Source organism: Trichoderma breve, chromosome 1, assembly GCF_028502605.1.
Source record: "Trichoderma breve strain T069 chromosome 1, whole genome shotgun sequence".
Lineage (NCBI taxonomy): Eukaryota > Fungi > Ascomycota > Sordariomycetes > Hypocreales > Hypocreaceae > Trichoderma > Trichoderma breve.
The window spans coordinates 4,957,340-4,979,491 of NC_079232.1; the positions used below are offsets into that span (position 1 = coordinate 4,957,340).

At 49.7% G+C, this 22,152-nt stretch overlaps 9 protein-coding genes across 9 annotated transcripts; 4 read left to right on the forward strand and 5 right to left on the reverse strand.

Moving 5' to 3' along the window:
* Positions 1 to 371: 371 nt before the first annotated feature.
* On the reverse strand, positions 372 to 933 carry T069G_01476 (uncharacterized protein; the record flags this gene model as incomplete). Its single annotated transcript, XM_056168686.1, has 3 exons — positions 372 to 540; positions 631 to 689; positions 751 to 933. The coding sequence occupies 3 exons, from the start codon at positions 931 to 933 to the stop codon at positions 372 to 374; spliced, it is 411 nt and encodes a 136-aa protein (XP_056034002.1).
* Positions 934 to 2,462: 1,529 nt separating this feature from the next.
* On the reverse strand, positions 2,463 to 4,123 carry T069G_01477 (aldehyde dehydrogenase family domain-containing protein; the record flags this gene model as incomplete). The annotated part of the gene is made up of 3 exons (XM_056168687.1): positions 2,463 to 2,576; positions 2,752 to 3,636; positions 3,719 to 4,123. The coding sequence occupies 3 exons, from the start codon at positions 4,121 to 4,123 to the stop codon at positions 2,463 to 2,465; spliced, it is 1,404 nt and encodes a 467-aa protein (XP_056034003.1).
* Positions 4,124 to 4,735: 612 nt separating this feature from the next.
* T069G_01478 (uncharacterized protein) lies at positions 4,736 to 5,698 on the forward strand (the record flags this gene model as incomplete). Its single annotated transcript, XM_056168688.1, has 1 exon — positions 4,736 to 5,698. One exon carries the CDS (start codon positions 4,736 to 4,738, stop codon positions 5,696 to 5,698), a length of 963 nt encoding a protein of 320 aa, XP_056034004.1.
* A 361-nt stretch (positions 5,699 to 6,059) lies between these two features.
* On the forward strand, positions 6,060 to 7,742 carry T069G_01479 (NMD3 family domain-containing protein; the record flags this gene model as incomplete). Its single annotated transcript, XM_056168689.1, has 2 exons — positions 6,060 to 6,124; positions 6,260 to 7,742. The coding sequence occupies 2 exons, from the start codon at positions 6,060 to 6,062 to the stop codon at positions 7,740 to 7,742; spliced, it is 1,548 nt and encodes a 515-aa protein (XP_056034005.1).
* A 162-nt stretch (positions 7,743 to 7,904) lies between these two features.
* On the reverse strand, positions 7,905 to 9,155 carry T069G_01480 (uncharacterized protein; the record flags this gene model as incomplete). The annotated part of the gene is made up of 4 exons (XM_056168690.1): positions 7,905 to 8,134; positions 8,204 to 8,763; positions 8,871 to 8,922; positions 8,987 to 9,155. The coding sequence occupies 4 exons, from the start codon at positions 9,153 to 9,155 to the stop codon at positions 7,905 to 7,907; spliced, it is 1,011 nt and encodes a 336-aa protein (XP_056034006.1).
* A 1,039-nt stretch (positions 9,156 to 10,194) lies between these two features.
* T069G_01481 (elongation factor tu GTP binding domain-containing protein) lies at positions 10,195 to 12,789 on the forward strand (the record flags this gene model as incomplete). The annotated part of the gene is made up of 5 exons (XM_056168691.1): positions 10,195 to 10,386; positions 10,448 to 10,508; positions 10,559 to 10,961; positions 11,019 to 11,436; positions 11,482 to 12,789. The coding sequence occupies 5 exons, from the start codon at positions 10,195 to 10,197 to the stop codon at positions 12,787 to 12,789; spliced, it is 2,382 nt and encodes a 793-aa protein (XP_056034007.1).
* Positions 12,790 to 15,121: 2,332 nt separating this feature from the next.
* T069G_01482 (beta-glucosidase (SUN family) domain-containing protein) lies at positions 15,122 to 16,762 on the forward strand (the record flags this gene model as incomplete). Its single annotated transcript, XM_056168692.1, has 3 exons — positions 15,122 to 15,481; positions 15,551 to 15,783; positions 15,853 to 16,762. 3 exons carry the CDS (start codon positions 15,122 to 15,124, stop codon positions 16,760 to 16,762), a joined length of 1,503 nt encoding a protein of 500 aa, XP_056034008.1.
* A 1,238-nt stretch (positions 16,763 to 18,000) lies between these two features.
* Positions 18,001 to 19,792, reverse strand: T069G_01483 (uncharacterized protein; the record flags this gene model as incomplete). Its single annotated transcript, XM_056168693.1, has 3 exons — positions 18,001 to 18,966; positions 19,052 to 19,355; positions 19,464 to 19,792. 3 exons carry the CDS (start codon positions 19,790 to 19,792, stop codon positions 18,001 to 18,003), a joined length of 1,599 nt encoding a protein of 532 aa, XP_056034009.1.
* Positions 19,793 to 20,272: 480 nt separating this feature from the next.
* On the reverse strand, positions 20,273 to 21,628 carry T069G_01484 (uncharacterized protein; the record flags this gene model as incomplete). The annotated part of the gene is made up of 2 exons (XM_056168694.1): positions 20,273 to 21,415; positions 21,479 to 21,628. 2 exons carry the CDS (start codon positions 21,626 to 21,628, stop codon positions 20,273 to 20,275), a joined length of 1,293 nt encoding a protein of 430 aa, XP_056034010.1.
* Between the last annotated feature and the right edge of the window lie 524 nt (positions 21,629 to 22,152).

The window sequence follows — 22,152 nt, forward strand, 5'->3', positions numbered from 1 at the left end:
CATTCCCATTTTCGTTTGTTTTTCGTCGTCTAGACCAAACGAAATCGTCATTGTAATATCTATCCTGCCCGTCGCTTGATAACCGTTCCCGCCCAATCTATCCTGTATAGCCCATAATTAAGTACCTGTCCAATCCCAAACCGACCCAATCTAGCCAATCTGTTTTTGTCCCTTGTTTTACCATGCCCATGAGAAAGAAAAGGAAAAAAAGATGATAAAAAAATAGAAATAGGAAATAAGGGGAGGGAGTGCATCACTATCCAAAGCAGTAACGATAAAAAGTAGTGATAATAGTATCCGTAATGTCCTTAATCATGGATATTGATGATATTGTGGTGTTTCGTTCATGATATTTGCATCCAGTCATTGAATTAGTTGGGCTGCTGCTGAGTGGCAGAGACAACGGAGAATGGCGAAGGGCTTCGGTAAGGGGAGCGAGAACGGATTGACCGAGGCAGGCTGGCTGTTGGATCGGGGAACATGGAGTCTTCAGCAACACCGATGCGACTAGCGGCAGCCTTTTCTCGAAGGATACAGAGCCTGTGGCAAGTATGTATTAGCACAAAAGTTCAGATAAAAAAAGATAGTGACCAATGATCAATGGCGTGATTGTGTCTCGGGGTGCCTTACTCTTCTTGCGAGATGCCGGGGAGCAGAACAGGCTCCTTTTTGAGACCAAACGGCCCAGACTAGAAACCAGGCGTTAGTCAAAATCTCGTCTAAATCATGAAACATGGCAAATGGACATACAATTTCCAGCCCACGCTTCTGCTTCCGCCTGCCATGACGCAGAGCCGCCTGCATGCGCTCATAGAGAGTCCTGACATTGTTCTTGAGACGCATCTCGGAAGTGGCGTAAGTCGTGTTGGAACACCCGCCAATGCTCTCGGTCTCCAGGTTGATCAGAGAAACACTTCTCGGCAAATTCGCCATCGCTCGGGGCGAAGGCAATTGATTGGCTGGATGAAATTTGGAAACGAAATGAAAAATAATGGAAATGGCAAGAAATCGAAAAGCAAGATGAAATAGAGAATGAATGCTGTTGAGATGAAGAAAGAAAGAAGATGAAGCCAAAAATGATGGCTGACGTCGATGACGGTGGCTGTTTGTTGAACTGCGCTGACAGAAAAAAATAATGAAGGTAAAGATAATAAAAGTATCGTCTGTGGTTTTTTCTTTTTTTTTTTTTTTTCTCTCCCCTGTCTTCCTTTTTCTTCTAGATGCTGTTGGGTGATAATTGATGTTGGTAACGCGAATTAAGCCGGGTTGGTGAAGATACGAGCGGCTGGGCCCCGACGGTGTAGCCTTTATTAATGAGAGAATTCAAGATGAACAAACAATTAAATACGGCTATTGCTGCAAACTGCCGAAAGCGAACTGTAAGGCAAGACAAGTGGAAAGGGAAAAAATTAAATTAAATTAAAAGAGTGAATGCGGACTGCCGTCGGACGGGCAAGGGGGGAGAAAAGAGTGTGTGGGCTGGTGAAGCTCCTAAGCTGCCTAGATGCAGAATGAATGGAGGCGTCCGGCTTGAGATTCACAGGCTCAGCACGTTTCCGACGGAAGCGGTGCTGGCCATATATATATAACACATCACATCGGCAGCTATGCGTGTCTCAGCACCGTTATTCGATAACCCTTCGGTCGGTGCCGCTTTTGGGCCTTTGTCGAACGGGGTTTCATTAAACAACACGCGCCCGCGCAGACTGCGACAACACTAGGAGAGGTGCAGAGGTTGTCTCACATGCCGGCTTGGAACAAGACCTGTGCATTTGCCCAAGGCCTAATATGGAATGTGCGAGAACTGAATTGGCATTCCAGGTGCTGTTACCTGTTACCCTCATGCAAGAAGCCGTATGCCGTTACATTCGTCAGGGTAATGAGCTGTCGGTAGGCGAGAAGCACAACCACGACAACGAAGCCATCATGCCACGGGCGGAGCATGGCGGAGCAACGAACGGACGTGCACGGCCATTGTTTGCTTCCTTTTTGTACAGAACGAATGGGGTCAACGGCGGCTTGGCCGATTCGTTCGCGGCCTCCTTGCCTTGGCGACGAATTCTTGTTTCATCTCATCACGGGTTGCATTAGAGACTGGAACCCGTTCGTCTTTGAATTGGATTTAGGTTTCGGCGGGCGCGGTGGAGACGCCTTTCATGCATAACGAAAATGTGAGTCTGAGATGCTGCGGTGACCCTTCACGAGAAAACGAACGATAAAGCCTGGGACCCTTGTCCGATAGACCATCCTCGCATTATTCGTCGCAGGCGAACCAATCACAAGCCCCACGTCTCGACGCTCAAAGGAGCTCAAAGGGAGATCTCTCGCTAATCTTTGGGGCTGGTGCGGAGGCACAGCTGGCACTAGGTTCATTGGGTGATAGTATTGAACGCTCTTTTCTTTCTTTCTTTATGTATGTAACTCTTCTAAATTGATCAGTACCACAAGGCGTCATTTGACGCTTACTTCGGATAGTCCTTGATGTGAAAGCTCTTGGATTTGACAAATGCGTCAAAGCCAAACTTGCCAAGTGTCTGACCTCTACCCGAGTTCTTCCATCCCGTCCACGCAAGGTCCTATATTGTTGGTCGTACAGTTAGCACACTGGGGCCGTTCATCAAAGCATTTTATTTTCTTGATTGCTTGATTGCTAGGGTTGTGGCCCGGTCGGGTGCAATATGACCACGGGCCAACAAGGGAGCAAGGGGGGATGGTGTTGTTAGGGTGCACGCGCCGTGAACGTGAACTTACCGGACTGGGGAAATCGCAGCGGTTGACAAAGACAGTACCAGCATCAACCTGCTCTGAAAGCGCGTAACCTCGATCCACATCCTTGGTCCAGATGCTAGCTGTGAGCCCAAACTCGCTATCGTTCATCAGCTTCACGGCCTCATCATCGCCCTTTACCTTCATGACCGGAATCACAGGCCCAAATGTCTCTTCCGTCATGACAGTCATCGTGTGATCCACATCAGTCAACAGGGTTGGTTTCACAAAGTTGCCCTTGAGCGGGGGGTTTTCGAAGCTTTCGTTTTCCGGCGTAGCATCCTTGGCTCCCTTTTTCAAGGCGTCCTGAATGTGCGACTCTATTGTTTCCTTGGAACGCTTTGAGATGACGGGTCCTACATGAGTCGACTTGTCAAACGGATCTCCAAGCTTGTATCCCTTGAGCACCTTTTGAACGGCCGTGACAAAGGCATCGTGCACATTTTCATGCACATAGATTCGTTCAAGGGAGCAGCAGCTTTGGCCAGAGTTGAATATGGCACCGTCAACAATCTCCTCAGCAGCCCAATCGATATCTACATCATCTCTGATGTATGCGGGATCCTTGCCACCCAATTCGAGGCTCACATTGACAATTCTGTCGGCCGCAGCTTTCTGCACGGCAAGACCGCCAGCAACGGACCCCGTGAAACAAACCAGGGCAATCTTGGGATCTCGCACAATAGTTTCCATGACACTAGGGGAGCCGCAGTGGAAATATTGCAAAACTCCATCGGGCAAGCCGGCCTCGGAAAATAGCTTGGCCACTTGTTCCACAATAGTAGGTGTTTGCGGTGATGGCTTCAATATCACGCTGTTTCCAGCCAGGATTGCGGGAATCAACGCATTGATGAGAATCAAATAAGGATACTTGAGACACGGATACGTTAATTTAAAAAGAGAAAAATTTACGCGATTAATAGTGGCTGGTGCGGGAGATGGGGTTACTTACATTCCAGGCGAAGATGATGAGAACAGGGCCAACGGGTGCTCTTCGGATGAAGCGTTTGAACCCTTTCTCAGGCTCACCCTCAACATCCTGCAACACTGTAGAGCTGAGTTTGAGGAGATATTCTGCCCTCTTGATGGCAGTGGTGACTTCTTTTGCCGTATAAGCGATGGGTCGGCCCATCTGGGTGGTCAGTTCCAGGGCGAGGTCATCCTGGCGTTTATCCAGTGCGTCGAGGAATTTCCGGACAATGTCTTGCCTTTCCTCGAGGGTCGTGTTGCGAAATTTCAGAAAAGCTTCAGTGGCGACCTGGGGAAGCAGTTCCAGATCGGCAGGGGAGGCGCCATTGCGGGTGATGACAATCTCGTTGGTATTTGGAGAGATTGTGTTGATCACCTCGACAGACATGGTGGACTTCGTGAGAGTGTACTTCTTGAGACGATTTATCTGATGAGGCAGCTTTACAGGGGAAACACTCGTGAAATTATTGAAGGTTTGAAGTCGGTATGGAGATGATAGGGAGAGGGGAAATGGTGATACTGGTCCACTGGTTTGAAGAGCCGTTCTTGCCCGTCCGTCATTATTTGCCCCACGTCACCGATATCGTTGCCCCGCCATACATCAGACAGTATGGGTGTCCCCATACTAATGATGGTAGCCTTGCCTAGACATTACTTTGGCGGCCAATTGTACGTAAGAGAGCTCCGTCGAGGGATCCGAGTCAGGACAATAGATTAGCAGGCAATTAGTTAGGTACAAAGTTTCTTTCCATGTGAGAGGGAGGTTTGAGTGTAAATTTCTAAGCCATTAATTGGACAGTCTAGGTTAACAGATACTACCGCCTGGATACACTAATGAGAGCATCGCTAGATTCGTTAATACGCTGTGCCCCGGTACTGCAATACGACAATTTCTTATCGCGATAAGGATTGGAACTTTTTTTTTTTGGTTGCGACCACAGATGAGCTCTGAGCCAAGTTGCACATACGGTACGACATAGTGCTCTGCAAATCACACATAATGGCTGCGACAAGGGCCAACGAGTTTCTGGATGCATCCGACAGCGAAGACGAACGCTTGAATGGATACGAGTCGGATGATGAAGTAAAGAAGGGCGGGCGCGGTCCTAAACGGCGAAAGATTAGCAGCGACGATGAGGAAGACGACGATGCTGAAGCGAGCGACAAGGAGCAAGATGCCAGTGACGGAGACGAGAAGAACCCAAAATCGGCCGAACAAGACGAAGAGGGCGACAAAAGCGGCGCTGATGGTGGCAAGAAGAAGGCCAAGAAGCTAAGGACCAAAGATTTGCCTGGTGTTGCCCGACCCTTGACGAAGAAGAACCTTGTTGCGACAGAGGAAGCCATCAAAAAATCCGGCGTGGTATACATTTCACGTGTGCCGCCATTCATGAAGCCTAATAAACTACGTTCCCTTCTTGCTCCATACGGAGAAATCAACAGGATATTCCTCGCCCCCGAAGATCCAGTCGCACGAGCACGGCGCGTCAAAGGAGGCGGCAACAAGAAAAAGACATTTACCGAGGGCTGGGTCGAGTTTATCAAGAAGAAGGATGCAAAGGCTGTGTGCGAACTTCTAAACGCACGACCAATCGGCGGAAAGAAAGGGAGCTACTACCACGACGATATATGGAACCTGTTGTATCTCAATGGTTTCAAATGGCACAATCTGACGGAGCAGATTGCCGCCGAGGATGCTGAGAGGTCGAGCCGCATGAGGGCTGAGATTAGCAAGACGACGCGGGAGAACAAACTGTTCGTCCGCAATGTGGAGAGAGCAAAGATGTTGGATGGCATGGAGGCAAAGGCAAAGGCGAAGAAGAGGAAGGCAAGTGATGCAGCGGACAATGAGGAGCCAAGGGAGAGCGTACGGACGTTTAAGCAGATTTCCAAGATCAAGAAGGGCGGAGATACCAGCGAGCAACCAGAGCGTGTGAGCAGAGTGTTGAGCAAGATTTTTTAATTTTGTTTTATTTGTTTATTTTGTATAATTACTTGTTACTACATGCGTCTGCCTAAATCTAGGGCATTGAAACTGAATTGGAACAATTATCAAAGAGGCCCTGATGTCCGTCATCCTGTTACCGGTTTAGTTGCATGCCCACGCGACTGACTCATATGTCGCACATATTTTCACGCCGCTACTACGGATAAGGCAATAAATTCTGCGACAGCAAATCTGAGCGATAAGCTCATGGAAGTCGCTTATCAAGCAGCGGGGCAAAATATTTTTCGACTTCGTAGATATTGTATCAGAGGGACCCCATCCGATAAAATCATCTACCATAACACATACCACATCACCATCGGCCACATCAAGCAAAATGTCTATGGATCTTGATGACGCCATTTCTATTGCGCCTATATCGCAGCAGGCGACGGCGGCAACGTAAGTGACTTACTCCAATTTTCCCAGCTTTTTTGGTCAGAAGAACGTTGCTATTCTACTTCAATTTTCTTCTTTGCGGCTGCCCCTCCAAAAAAAGCCATGAATGACTGCATAGACTGACAATATCCAACACAGAATCCTCTGTCACAACTGCGGTGCCCCGATCGATGGAACAACAGCCACTGGCGCTGCCTGCTACGACTGTATCAAGCTGACCAACGACATTTCCCAGGGAATCCAGCGAGAGGCCACCATCCAGCAATGCAAAGACTGCGAGAGATGGCTCTTGCCACCCTCAAGTTGGATCGCCGCCATGCCTGAATCCCGTGAACTCCTAGCCCTCTGCCTCAAGAAGCTGAGGGGCCTGAATAAAGTGCGAATCGTCGATGCGAGCTTCATCTGGACCGAGCCTCATTCCCGAAGAGTAAAGGTCAAGTTGACCGTCCAAGATTCCGTCCAGCAGGGAGTTCTGCTGCAGCAGAGCTTCGAGGTCGTATACGTTGTGGCGACTCAGCAGTGCCCTGAGTGCCAGAAGAGTTTCACCCCCAACCACTGGAGAGCTTGCGTTCAAGTCCGACAGAAGGTCTTGCACAAGAGGACGTTCCACTTCCTGGAGCAGCTTATCTTGAAGCATGGCGCGCACAAAGAGACCCTCAACATCAAGGAAGCCAAGGATGGTATCGATTTCTTCTTTTCCGTGCGAAATCAGGCAGAGAAGTTTGTCGACTTCCTCAACTCAGTCGTTCCCGTCAAGGTCAAGTCTTCACAAGAGCTGATCTCTATGGATACCCACACATCAAAAAAATCCTACAAATTCACATTTTCCGCCGAAATTGTCCCCGTATGCAGAGATGACCTGGTTGCGCTGCCCATAAAGCTTGCGAAACAGGCTAGCAACATCTCACCCCTCGTCCTTTGCCACAAGATTGGCACGGCGGTCTACCTCATGGACCCTCAGACCCTTCAAACAGCGGAAGTAAGTGCGTCCATTTACTGGCGCGCCCCATTTACAGCTCTCGCCGACGCCATGGAGTTGGTCGAGTTCATCGTCATGGATATTGAGCCGACCCCTACTCGAAAGGGCAAGTGGGTGCTTGCCGAGGCAACGGTTGCTCGTGCTTCCGATCTGGGTGTCAATGATAGGACATACTTTACCAGAACACATCTGGGAAACCTGTTACAGCCAGGTGACTCAGCGATGGGCTATATGTTGAGCGGCACCAACTTCAACAATCCCGAATTTGATGCGATAGAGGATTCCAACACATACTCATCAATCGTCCCTGATGTGGTCTTGGTGAAGAAACACTACCCCAACCGCAGGAGGAACCGTCGCCGCAACTGGAAGCTCAAGCGCATGGATAAGGATGAGGGTGAGCTTCTGCCAAAGAAGGCAGACCAAGAGCGTATGGATAAGGAGTACGAGATGTTCTTGCGCGATGTCGAGGAAGATGAAGAACTGCGTGCGGCTTTGGCGCTTTACAAGAATCCCAAGCAGGCAAACGAGGATGAGATGAGCATAGCGGAGACGGACGAGGATGGAGACGATGGCGTGCCAGGGGTGAATATGGACGAGCTGCTAGATGACTTTGATGAGCTCACAATGCAGGATAATTAGAGTAGTGTAGGGATTTATGAAACTTACCGCAATGAGATTAACGACGTCACGTTTGGCTCCCAATGAAAAGTGCGCATGTGCCCGAAGCAGTAATATAATTCCGCTGTGATCTCTCGTAATTTTTTATGAGTACACCATGTATCCAGTGCTGGGGCTAGAGGTCTATAAGAATGTAGGGATAGAGCTCAAATCGATCGGCTTTGATTCGTCTTTGACTTCACTCTTTGCGGCCGGTCGTTTGGACTGCTCTCGGGATTTCTTCCTGCTCATCCTACGCTCGTGCAAGCCAAAAAGATCATCATCCAAGTCGTCATCCACATTGTAGACACTGGGTGGCTGATTGTCGGCTTTGGTTCGAGAAGAATCTGGACGAGGAACTCCCTTGGGAAGTTCTGTGGGGCGTGAAGACATAGCTTGAGGATTTGGGTTGGAGTTGCGAGGATGCTGGGGGGTGTTTCTACTCTGTGTAGCAGTTGATTTTGGATTGGCGGGCAAGTCAAGCTTGACCCTCTTGGATGATGACGCCAATGGTGGCAATGACGGCGATAATTCACGACTTTGATGGTCTTGCTGTGGTGACGACTTGCTTGAATACCCGGCGGCCGCTCTCGTCCTAGAGGAAGAAGATGAAGCACTCGCCGCAGGCATAATTGTCCTTCCCTCTCGTCTCGGCGCCTCCATCAATCCTCGTAGACCCGTCGCCCACGGCGACCTTTGTTCATCTTGCTTTGCTTTGCGGTTATCACCATCCTCACCACTCTCAGCTTCCAGCGCTTTACGCCGCTTCATAGAATTCTGAGCTGCTTCACTCCTCTGTCGCGCCCTGGCTGTCGGCACCGCACTTGCCACGACGGGACGCTCAATCTCGCTGATAGTAGCCGCGTTTTGGGCCTTGGCGAGGGCCTTGAGACGATCGTATTCTGCTCGGTGAAGGTGCGCGGTGAAGCGCTGGGCCATGTGCAGAAACTCATCATCGACCATTCTGAATTTGTCGTCATTCAGCGGCCCTGGAATCATGAACCTGAGATGAAGGGAAGTTGTTAGTTGAGTATGGACAAGAGATGTATGTGCATGTTGAACTGATGTTTGAACTAAGCAATCAAAATCATAAAGGCGGTGCAAATATACTCTTCATGAGGCCGCTCTGGTGGAGGTGAAGTAGATGGGCTTCGAATAGGATCTGAAATAATTACTGTCAGTTGACTAAACCCCCATTCTCAATAACGGTCTTTTTTTATTCATACCGGAATCCAAAACGCGCCGAACGTGTCTGCGTGACACGGGCGTTCGCAAAACATCTCGACTTTCATATTGCCGCGCAGTAGGTAACTTGGGACTTTGGGCTCTTGTGTTTCTTGCGCTATTGCTTGATGAGAACTCAGATTCTCTTTTCCAAGGCAATTTCCTTGTCATGGCTGCTTGAGGTTTGGCATGTGTAATTCGGAAAGTTAGAGATGGTTGAGAGCTTAGCGTTTGGTGCCTGCAGTTAGTGTTCTCTAACTACGTGAGGTACCTGAACTGTATTACTGAATGCAGCCTGCCAACTCCCCGCAGAACTGGATGGTGCTAGGCAGATATTCCCATTCACAAAAAATCTTCCATGATAAGACGACGAAGGAAATACAAGCACTAGCATGGATGATAATAATAGAAGAGACCAGATGAGATCACATCACTCTCGCCCACAATAACAGCCCTACAGGTAAACCATTTTGCAGCTATACGTACCTATTAGCGATTCATACTACCTTAACCTAGAGTCACTGTTTCTCACTCATATTTTGTGAACTCCTGGCGCAATCTGTCTATTTATATGACTATATTCCACAGTATCTTGTAGCCAAATAGTCTTGACTTTTATTGTTATTATCTATAGAGATATTACTGGTGCATGTGTAAAATGTTATGCGCCCTGATGAAGCTCGGTAATATGCCTAGAGTAGATCCTCGGAAGCCCATGTTGATTGGAGTGAGGATGTATGTTGCATATGGGATTGAAAAGTCAACATTATATTCTGGAGAAACGTGATAAAAGTAAAGGACCTTCATCTGCATATACTTCCGGGGCTTGAATCTACACTTAGCAGTAAACTGCAAAGACTGCTTTTCTCATACTCAACCAGAACAGCTCAGAAAAATTCCACTCGATTTAAGCATAGAGGCTTATCTTATATATGCATACTCTGGGATACGTTCATGCAGGCAGGCGCAGCCCCTCCAAGCCCCGCTGAGATGAATGAATCAATTGAGAAGGAGCTCTCGCTAGAATGTAGTAAACCTAGAATTTCAGGCCGAGCTTCGAGAATCTCAAAGTTAAAATTGCCATTCAAACAGGTTGCACGTCCCTCAAGTCTCGCTCAATATTGAGTGCTGAGGGTGCAGTCCTGATGTTTGTGATGCAATTGCCATTACTGCCATTTCTTGCAGTGCCATATTCTGATATTGAATCGCCATGATTGCTCTGGTGCTCTGTCGTCAAGCCTCAGTGAGGCAATGCGGCCGCCTCACCAGATCAGGTTATAGAGCCGCGACGGATTTGTCTCCTTTCAAGAGACTTCTCTACCGGGGCAGCAATGGCGCAAGAAGCATAAGCTCAATGCTTGAAAATACTCGAAATATCGGTATCATCGCTCACGTTGACGCTGTAAGGCTTACGCCTCTATGTAATCAAGCCATCCTGGCCTCGACGCTTACCCATGGTGTAGGGCAAAACAACAACAACTGAGCGCATGCTCTACTATAGTGGCGTGACCCAGCGAGTAGGAGGTGTGTGAAATACATGTCCAGAGCTGAAATAACCCAGCTGACAATCTTAGATGTGGATTCTGGCAACACTGTAACCGATTTCCTTGAGCTTGAGCGGGAGCGTGGAATCACCATCCAATCAGCGGCAATAACGTTTCACTGGCCGCTACAACAGGATTGCCCTCCTGGAACAGCCCCAAAGACCATCAATCTCATTGATACTCCTGGTCACCAAGATTTCAGATTTGAAGTTGATCGATGTTTACCAATCCTTGATGGAGCCGTCTGCATCATCGATTCTGTCAAGGGTGTAGAAGCACACACAGAACGAGTTTGGGCCTCTGCCCAGGAGTTCAGAGTTCCGCGAATTGTTTACTGTAACAAGCTGGACCGTGAGGGCGCATCATTTAGAAAATCCGTCTTGGAAATTGGCTCTCGACTCAAAGGATGGCCATTGGTCTGCCAAATTCCGTGGTGGGAGAAAGAGGAATTTGTCGGAGTAATAGACATCATCGATGGGGTGGGTTACAGGTGGAAGACCGAAAGGCAAAAGACTCGATATGAACCCACCGAGCTCGAAGAGATACTGTCAACTTCAAACCAATCGTTATTGGCCGAGATGAAAGTAGCACGACAGCGTCTGGTCGAGGGCCTTGCAGATTTTGACGAGGCCGTGATGGATGAATTCTTGGCTGAAAATGAAAATATCCCCGCTTCCCTGTTGAAGCAAGCCATAAGGAGAAGCATCCAAAGCGGTGATGGCCGTTTCATACCAGTATTCGCCGGTTCGAGCTTTCGTCATATTGGAGTTGAGCCGCTCATGGACGCCATCGCGGACTATCTTCCTAATCCAGCGGAACGTCCAGATGCTGAGGTCAGAGTTGGGAGTACGAAGAGCGAGCTTCGGGAAGCACTGAAAGGAAAAGGCAAGAAGACAGTGGATGCCAATGTTAGTTCAGTGGCATCTGTCTTCAAAGTGTTTGACCACCCAAAGGAGGGCGTCATTAGTTTTGTGAGAGTTTATCATGGAACTCTTACTCGCAATGCTCCGAGCTTCAACACCCATATGCTTATCCAGGAACGACCAATGGGCATCTTGCAAATATCTGCGTCCAAGACTGAAGACATTCAAGAGCTTTCTGTGGGCCAAATCGGAGCCCTGAGAGGACTTAAGAAAGCTCGCACTGGAGATACTTTGATCACCATGGCGAGTGGCAAAACTGTCCCTGAACATTTACGACATATCCAGATCAGGCCTCCAGAGATTCCTCCACCGGTTGCCTTTTTGCAAGTTGATCCATATGGGAATGTGGCAGCACAACAATTAGAGGTCGCTCTGGAGAGCGCGTCTCGAGAAGACCCAAGCCTTCGGTGGAGTAGAAATCCAAAGACTGACCAATTTACCATCCAGGGTATGGGAAAGCTCCACCTGGATGTGTCACTCTACAATATGAGGCAGAAGCATAAGATAGATGCCGAGTTTGGTCCTATTGAGGTCGACTACAAGGAATGTGTTACCACCATGACCTCTCCTCAGCATGCAGTTTTTGACCGTCCAGTTGCGGGCAAGCCAGGCAAGGTTTCCTGCACGGCTACTCTCAGACCGATAGAAGCTGGGGAACAGGAAGATCTGATGGAAGCCGGCCTTGAAAAAGACGGCAACATTGTCCAGATAGATATTCCCATGGAAGGCGAAGCCACGGCCGTGCTTGTTGATGTGGATGAGGCACGCCAACAGCTCTTCAACGGAGCCATAGCTGGGTTGGCCAGGGGGCCTCGCCGTGCGTCGCCGATACACGGCTGCCAAGTCCACATCACTCTTGATACGTCTCGCGATGCGCTAGAGACACCAACTGGAGGCCATTTCAGCAGTGCGGCTAAAACCGCCGTCCAAGCAGCTCTTAGAGATGCGTTCGATAAAAGCCAGATTGGCATTTTAGAGCCCATCATGTTGACGCACATTACCTGCCCTGAAGCGGCCGCTGGAACAGTTCAGCATGACATAACAGCTGGTGCGGGTGGTCATGTCCTCGAAGTCAACGATCGTTCTGCAGAATCTGCTAGCGACGAATTGATCGATATCTCCAAGATTTACGCGCCGCCTGATCCCTATGACTCGATCACCTCGCTGAGAAGCAAAAAGTCCACTGCTCGCATGGTCGAAATAGTAGCAAAAGTCCCCTACAAGGAGATGCTGAACTACGACGAGCATCTACGAAGCAAGACCGCGGGCCGGCATTCTATGACTATGTCGTTTGATTCTTTTGCAAGAGTGGTTGGCCATCGAGAAAAGGATCTCTGAAAGGCCTTTGAAGCAAGCACGCCATTGTGACCAACGCGAACGCAATTAAACTGCTGAATAGCAATGTAAAATAAAAAGCAAAGCCTGGAATTTGCAGTTCTTCCAATGAAAAGGCGTTACATAACGAGCAGCACAGGGCAATATAACAAAACCATACAGTATTGTATTATGCAAAGCAGGCTGAAAGAAACCAATTCTCTTGGCTTGATGATATGACCATCTGGTCTTAAAGATCCATCCTACTGGAGGTTGATGGATCAGCTCAATGCCAAGAATGCAAGCGAATTGACTAGACCGCAGTACAAGAGACGAGCAGATGAAATCTCGCATGATGCCACTTTTATTGGGGTCCGGGATACCGCCAGTATAAGATACCTAGAAGAAATCACATCTCATCACTGTTCCCTACCTTGGCAAAGCCATCGGCGGCAGCTGCTGGCGGAGCTGATGATATCGCGGCGATGAGCGAGATTTGGAGATTTTGCTGAGCACAAAACATGGAGATGGAGATGGAGCACGGAGTAAGACGGCATGTCTGTTCCAGAACCCGCCAGGCTCTCACTGGATTACGGACAAGCACTCCCTTGCTGAACATGCACCTCCTTGCAAAGCACAGACGGCCTCGCCAGGGTTGGTGCCAGGCAACAATTCGCTGCTCGAGACTGGATTGAGCCTAGCTTTTTCATGCTTGGCTGTCTCTGGACAAGAGACGGAGAACTTTGGTCCAGCTTGTAATGACAGCTCGTGGGCGTTCATGCTCGTGTTGAGTGGAGCACGTCGTTTACACAAAATTTCTGTCCCTTGCAACCCCGTGCGGAAAAAAGGAGTGCCCCATGTCCAAACCCCAGTCTAGCTTGGCTTCTAGGGAGAGCAGCTCGACCGCCACATCCTCTACCGTACTAGCAAACGGGCAGCAGAAAAAGACCTGATGTTTAGAAGCAAGACTTGTTTCAGCAGATTTGGTTTTGAACCGTCTCAAGATTGAAATTGGCGAGCGCCACCAGCAAGCGACGGTTTGTTTTCTGAGTCGTGTTGCAGCAAGGAGATGGTTGGTGCCCCCCTCAGGTCTAATTCTTCTAATCACCTATTCGTGGGGTGACACCGTCAGCCTCAGCTGTCTTACAGCACAGGCAATAATAACGGTGAAGTCGGTTGGGGGAGGGGGGAGATCAGCAAAGACGCAGCGATTCGGAGCGTTCCGCCAAATCTCGCCTTTGGTGTCGTCGATCAATTTCTTCTCCTCGCCTGTCAGTGTGATTTTACTGCGGTGATGTGCTTGTACGGAACGATATGTCCGACTACAGGTAGAATGGCTGCGGTGGCCCCGACAAACGGCAGACGTCCAATCATGGTGATATTGGTACGCTCAAGTCGGGGCATCAGGGGCACTGGCTGCCCTTCTCTGTGAACACAACACCGCGCCAACAAACATGTCGAGGTCAGCTAGGGGTTCACAATGCAATTGCTACTGAGATAGACTATGACTACACAGATTACTACTTCCAGGACCTACTCCGCACTATTAACGGTTAGCACCGAGATCAGCACTTTTGTTGGACTCATGGCTTCTGCTGTTCTGGCTTGTGAACCTCCAATACAGCACACAGACACTGCCCTCGACATCGAGAGCCCCCCCGTTTGGCTCAGGTCCTCGAGAAGGATAATGGGATTCATACCCGTTGCAGTTAATGCAGCGTTCGATACGTATCTTACACTAGGAGGGCCTTAATTTCCTTTGGCCCTGGCTAAGTGGCTGGATTGGTCGACGGTTTCCCAGGGGAGAAGCAAGCCGCTCCCTGATTGGCTCATGGCTTGTTTAATTTCGACGCGCTCATCCCACGGTATCCACAGAGCGAGGCCCAGCATCACAGCCCATCTTCAGCAAAGCGGTCGAGGCATTATTAGCTTATGAGATGAGCCTGGTCTGGTCGAAGTACTCGCAGCATGTATCGTAGCAGTTGTCCTCCAGTTTTGAACTAACCACAAGTCAATCCCTTCCTTTACTAGCCCATTGTCGCCCTGCTCGTCCGCGGGCTCCATCTCACTCTCTTTTCATAGAACTTCTCGACCGTCACCGCCGTCTCTCTCTTTTTCATTCGTTTTGCGCTGTGTCGTTTCGTGTCGTGTCGTGTTTTGTGTGGACGAGCTCTTCTTTTTGCCGTCACCTCTGTCGCTCTCTTTGCCTGATTGTTTTGTGACACGACTCTCACTTCTGTTTGTTCGAAACCTCGAATCGAGCGTCGCACTCGCCCTTGTCGAGCGACCTCTGCTCTCACTCTCTCTCGCGCCAGTAATCACTAATCGATTCACACTCTCGTTTTCACGCGCCGCGATGAAGGTTACAGACGTCCAGGCCGCCCTCGCGTCGGCCGTTGTGCTTCTCTCATTGCCAGCCGGCACCGTCGCCTCGTCACACAGGAGGTTTCACCAGCTTCCCAATAAGAAGCACACTCACCTTCGCTCTCCTCACACAGTAGAGGACGCCAACTCTATTGTCAAGCGAGGACAATGCGCGTTCCCGACCGATGATCCCAACTTGGTTGCTGTCACGCCCGATGCTGAGAATGCTGGCTGGGCTATGAGCCCGGATCAGCCTTGCACGCCAGGTCACTACTGCCCAATTGCTTGCAAGCCCGGTATGGTTATGGCTCAATGGGATCCCGATTCTTCATACTCCTACCCGGCTTCCATGGTAAGTTTACTAAATCGATAAGAAGAGAGAATGACCAATATCGCCGGTTTCAGTCGCTGACAGCATTAGAACGGAGGATTGTTCTGTGACAACAGTGGCACGGTTCACAAGCCTTTCCCCAACAAGCCGTACTGTGTTGAAGGTACTGGCTCTGTCGTAGCTGTCAACGACTGTGGTGAGCCCATGTCGTGGTGCCAGACTGTCTTGCCTGGTAACGAGGCCATGCTTATCCCAACTCTTGTCACATCCTCGGCCACGCTTGCTGTTCCCGATACAAGCTACTGGTGTTCAACGGCAGCTCAGTGAGTGATCCCGCACAAGCTTTGTCTTGCATCCCACGTCCACAGTGTTTGCTAACCTCATCTGTGTAGCTACTACATCAACCCTCCTGGAAGCACCGTCGCCGATTGTGTCTGGGGTGTCTCTAGCAAGCCCGTTGGCAACTGGAGTCCGTACGTTGCTGGCGCTAACACTGACAGCAACGGCAACACATTCGTCAAGCTGGGATGGAACCCCATCTGGCAAGACTCTGCCTTGAAGAGCACCCTGCCCACCTTTGGTATCAAGATCGAGTGCCCCGACGGTGACTGCAACGGACTGCCCTGTGAGATTTCGCCCAACTCTGACGGCAGCGTCGAGAGCAACGAATCCTCCGTTGGTGCCGGTAACGCCGCTTTTTGCGTTGTTACTGTCCCCAAGGGTGGCACTGCCAACATTGTGGCTTTCAACGTGGACGGCAGCTCTGGCGGCTCCGGTGGTGATGACTCTGACTCCGGATCTTCTTCTTCGGCTCAGCCCAGCTCCACTCCCCATGGACTCAAGGCCGGCGGTTTCGCCCAGCAGGCCGAGAAGGCTACTTCAACCACCACCACCGCCCAGCCATCATCTACGGAGGTTTCCACCACTGCTACTCCTTCTTCGACCGAGGCCACATCCACCACTGCCGCCGCCTCATCAACCACCACGGCCGCAGAGTCAACAACACAGACGACCGATGCTTCCTCCACAACCGGAGCTGCTTCTACCACCGCCACCAGCGGCAAGGCTTCCTCAACCGCTTCTCAAGCTCGCGCACACGCCTCTGTGAAGCCCGGCATGTTCCACGAGAACGGCACCTCGTCTCACCAGACGACCTCAGCTCCTGCCGAGCCGTCCCAGACCCAAGCCGACTCTGCCCCGGTTACCACGACTACTAAGAAGGGTGAGGCTGGCCGCCAGCAAGGCAGCACCGCCTTTGCAGGCCTTATCGTTGCCTTTGTTGCCGCAGCTTGTTTCCTATAAGAAAAGAAGAATTAATGGCAAGCAGCCTCGTTGATTGTATCTCTGGCAGACAATGTATTCTCACGTCTACTTCAGTGTCCATGTCACCTTTTGTCAGCTGCAGCTTACATATTTTTTTGTTCATATGCTGCTCTAGACTTTATATCACTTGACGCGGGTTTCTCTCACCCTCTCTCTCTCTTTCGCTTCGCATATTTTGGGCCGTTTGATCCCCCTCCCCCTCGTCGCACCTTTTTTTTGCCCCCTGATATTTTATGCCGCCGTATCTGTATATGGCTCTACTTTTATTTACATAACGCTTATTATATGCTTTACATATAAGCCAATATGCCCTGTCGGCGATAGTGTTTATTGTCTTTGGAGAAATTGGAGGTTGGTGTGTCCGCTATAAGGTGGCATACCAATCTCCAAATATTCTCCCCTCCCCTTTTCTTTTCTTCAGGAGTTTTTACTCCTATTTTTTACAATGATGCCAAAAATACGGTGGCATATTTTATCCATTATGATTTTTTATTACCATATTTTCTCTTTTTACCACATTTTTGTTTTGATTTGCCTTCTTTTGTCGTCGATACCCCTCTTCAGCGGTTAAAGAGAAAGCTTCTTACGAAATCGGAGGACAAGGATCAAAAAAAGAGAAAAGGGAGGGGGAAAAAGCGAGCGATTCTTTTTTACAACTTTTTTTTACCTATCAAACATTTATGATGTATGTCCAAGGGGGGAAAGGCTTTGAAGTGGTTTTTGTCAGTTTTGTGCTTTTTGCTTTGTTTATTAATGCTCGTGCAAACTACTTGAGATGAGTTGTGGGTTTACAATTACCACAACCATCAACATAAACAACTCAAAAAAAGGAGCTTAGGATGAATAGGATAAAGACAGAAATAGCGTGGCTTTATGAATTTTACGTTTCTTGAAAGTAGCCTGTAGTGAATTGACACGTGTGTAGAGGAGCAACGTAACTAAGACACCGTAAAATGTGAGGCTTGTGTGATTATATACTCCATGCGTCGCCTTGTAGGTCTCAAACATGAATCACAGTTAGCGATATTTGACGGTTTAGGGGGGTATCATTTCGTTTTCTTCTATGGAGTAATTAGCTTCTAATAAACGAACACCATGCTATGGGGTAGCGCCGGTAGTTAGCACCACCTTATCAAGGATGCTTTGCCCTCTCCCATCTAAACTTGTATTGCCCCAATTAACTAATTTCATGCACACCTTCTTTCTCTCTTTCTCTCTCACAATGTCACCCAGCCGGGAACTTGGTCCAAATCAAAGTCGTCTTCGTGCCTCCTTTCCTTAATTGTCAGCCAAACGTTCGGCCAGCCTGCTAGGACAGGGCTGCCCTTTGCTTTTGCTCCGATAATGGCAAACCGGCCCTGGCTATGCGCAACGAATCCATGCATAAAACCCTGCTGAACAAGAGTGGCAACCGTCATCTCTATATCTTCGTACGTGACCAGGGCGTTACCCCATATGAGCCCCTCGTTGGGGCGGAGCTTCCTGGGGCCGCCTGGGGGAGGGGCAAGAGTCGTTTCGGCAGAAGACTGGACAGTGTTCTTGATGGCTTGCATGAAGAGAGGGTTGGCCTGCGATGGCCGGCCATGTGTGGTTGGATTGCCGGGCAGCCAGCCTTCAAGGCGGCGCTGAACGTAGGTAGCCACGGTGAGGAGATGGGAGAGGTCGAGTGTTGCTGCTTTGCGGGAGGTGGCATCTTGCGGGGGGACGTATGTCAAGAGGAATGTCTTTCGACTGAGACTCCTCCAGAGAAGCGGTCGAAGGCGGTTGGAAAGTGGCAAAAGAAGGCCCTTTTCAAACAGCCACGGCTCGTGAGCAGCAAGGTGGGACTGGAACTGTACAAAGTTCCCGGAGCGAATAGCCATGCACATGGGAAGAAAAATGGGTTTCAATGATTGAGCCTCCGGCCGTGATAGAAGTGTAGTCGAAGGGAATCGCCCAAGAAGAAGGTTCGAGGGAATGAGGTAAGTGAGAATGTTGGAGCGATGAGAGACTAGTTGAGGAGGAGTCTGCAAGTATGCCTCCTGAAGACATAACGCAGCGCGGTGATAGTGTTGATTGGAGAAGTTGAAACGGCCGAGATAGTAGAGAAAAGTGACGCGCTGAGCCGCAGGATAGAGTGAGAGCGGAGGCGATATGGTTTCGATGTTAACAAATATCATTTTCGCTAGTTGAGTTCTTCGGCACTATTGGACAATGAATACTGTGGTTAGAGAATAGTGTTGATGGGCTACAGTATGGAGAGACTAGGATCAAAGGAGGGAGGCATACTGCGAAGAGAAGTTTTAGCACGAGGTTGGCAAACATGTAGACGCCAACTCGCTTTCCCTCTGGCTTGCTGGTCCGGGTACCTGACCGGTCGGTCAAGCAAGTCGTAAATATCTTTTGGATGATCTCAGCAGAAGACTCGGCAACAGACTTGCGGTTGTCGTCGTCCACAACGCGGAGCCGGCGAGTCAGATCAGGCCGTCGGTTGAGATTCATGGTAAGGCGAGCAAGTGTCTCTGAGAGAGACATGCTGACTTGGAGAAGCATTGAGCCATAAGTAGGATGTGCGAATGCAGTAGAACAAGAGCTGCAGGGCTTTGTTAGCATAAAGAGACGATTCTTCAAGTTTCAATCCGCGTATTTCTGCGGGTTGCGGCTATCAATGGCACTCGATGGCCATGACCGAAAAACTCACTTGACTAGCCCACTGAGAAGCTGATGAGCCCCTAACAAGTCTGCAAAACTGACATCCCGCCAATAGGTCAAGTAATCCTTCAAAAAAGCCAATAATCCCGGCCAAGCCGTTGCCTGGCCTTCGGGCAGGTCGTCCTGCTGCGGCAGGGCATCCTCAACGACCTTATCAATGGCATCCTGGCGGCTAAATCTGGCGCGCAGCTCGTTGGCTAGATCGTGATATTGTTTTGGTGATTCCGGCTCTACTTGGAGCCATGACCGGAGTTGATCGCCTTGCTGGTTGCGGACTTGCTGCTGAATCTGGGAGAGGAATTGAGTTACTAGAGACATGATTTATGCTGAGAAAAATATATTATATAAATATTTCGCCCTTTGGCGGCCAACGGAGTTTTGGAATTAGTGAGAATGAGTGAGAGAGGGAAGACGCGTGAATGAGTAAGAGTGAGGCTGGTGTTGAAGACGGTGTGGCGTCGAACTGGATGTGGCGGTAATCGAATACCTGTGGCGTGTGTGGTTATTCCCTTCCGTGACAAGCTGCCGTTCTATGGAATCAACTGTTGCGGCTCATTGGCCTACACAAACTGTTTACATCTCTAAATGCTTTTTTTTAAATGACAATAAGTTTGGCATTTTCAAGTAAAAAATCAAGTCCAATATTGAACAAATGAATGCTTCATTACTCTAAAATTACATGGCCATTGCTAACTGGAATATACATGCCCAGCCACATATTCTCTTCGTTCAAAGTATATACATGTTTGTGTTTAACTTCTTTTTCTTTTTGGCTTCCATTTTATTTTTTGTTTTAGTTTAGACGGATTCAATACGCTGCACAACCATGGCTGTGGCAGCGCCTCCTCCGTTGCAGATTGCCGCAACACCGTATTCGCCAGGCTTCAGCTGGTGCAGGAGTGTTGTGAGGATTCGTGATCCGGAGCTGCCCAGAGCGTGGCCAAGGGAAATGCCGCCTCCAAGTGGGTTAACACGGGCGTTCTCAATGCCAAGAATCTTCTTGTTGGCCAGAACAACACCTGCAAAAGCCTCGTTGATTTCCCAAATGGCGACCTGATCCTTGGTAATGCCGGCGCGCTCCAGAGCGATGGGGATGGCCTTCGCAGGAGCGACTGGGAAGTCAATGGGGTCAACCGCAGCATCAGCGTGGGAGACGATCCTCGCCAGGACGCGAGAGCCGGATCCGTACTGCTGTGCAATGGCCTTGTTGCCCAGGACTAGAGCACTGGCACCGTCGTTCAGGGTCGACGAGTTGGCAGCGGTAACTGTGCCAGTTCCATCGCGAACAAACGCGGGCTTCAAGGTTGGGACCTTCTCAATCTTGACATCGAGGTAGCCCTCGTCCGCCTCAATGATGACCTCTCCTTTCTTGTTCTTGACGGTGACGGGGATAATCTCATCGGCAAACGCCTTCTCGGCCCATGCCTTTTGAGCGTTCTTGTACGACTGGATAGCAAATTCATCCTGCTGCTCTCGGGTGATGTTGTGAGTCTTGGCGGTGTTCTCTGCGCAGTTGCCCATGTGGAATTTGTTGTAGACATCGGTCAGACCATCCTTGATCAACCCGTCCTCAAATGTAACATTGCCGAAAGCAGGCAGACCGCTGGCACGGGGAAGATAGTATGGGACCCGGGTCATGCTCTCCATGCCACCGGCAATCTGGGCCTCAGCCAGGCCGAGCTGAATGTTTTGCGCCGCAAAAGCGACAGCCTTGAGGCCAGAAGAGCACACCTTGTTGATGGTGATGGCCTCGATGGACGTAGGGAGGCCAGCGAAGATGGCGGCCTGTCGGGCGGGTGCTTGGCCCATTCCTCCTCCAAGCACGTTGCCCATGTACACATCAGAGATCTTTTCTATCGGAACCTTTGACTTTTCGAGAGCGGCCTTGATGGCGGTAGCGCCAAGCTGGGGAGCGGGCACGGTGGTGAATGAGCCGTTGAACTGGACAAGCGCAATTGTTAGCATAATCCCAAAATGGTATATGCGAGCCGCTCAGCAACGTACCTTTGCGGTCGGTGTTCGCGCAGCACTGAGAATGTACGCCTCCTGGATTTCCTTTCTCATGACAGCACCGGTTGAGAAGTGGCGAGCCGATTTCATTTGGCTGGCCAGCTGGCCGAGCCGCCTGGCTGTTCTAAGCTGAGCCTCGGGCATTATGGGATGGAGTTGTGGAGCTGTATAAGTAGGAAAAGGAGAAGCGAACAAGGACAAAAGCTATCCGTAGTGAGGGTATCAAAAAAAGGCCAATCGAAAGGTGTTTGAAAGATAAATAGAAGCAGAACGGGCTATGCTTTGTTTTTTTTTTTATACAGACTGTCGGTAGAAGAGGCGCAGAGAGAGGAGCTTCTGGGCCGTTTCGGTACGCTTCGGCTTAGAGCGGGGAGAGAATCAGCCGAGCGTTTAAGCCGGGATTGCAGGTGACAGCGTCAGAATTGATGCTTGATGCGGGGGGTTGAAAAGCCGGGGAAAGGGGATTTTGTATTATTCCGAGGCAGTGAGTGCTACAGCAGTACTCATTCATTACTCGGGCTCTACAACATCATGAAGCAGATGATTCAATGTTTTCTAATCTCTTCTTCAGTGCCGAATCCAAGCTCGTACTTACTCCATATTCTACACTGCCGCCTCTTCCTAAGCCGCACTCACGTCATCAACCCGAGGCTACAGTACCTAGGTAC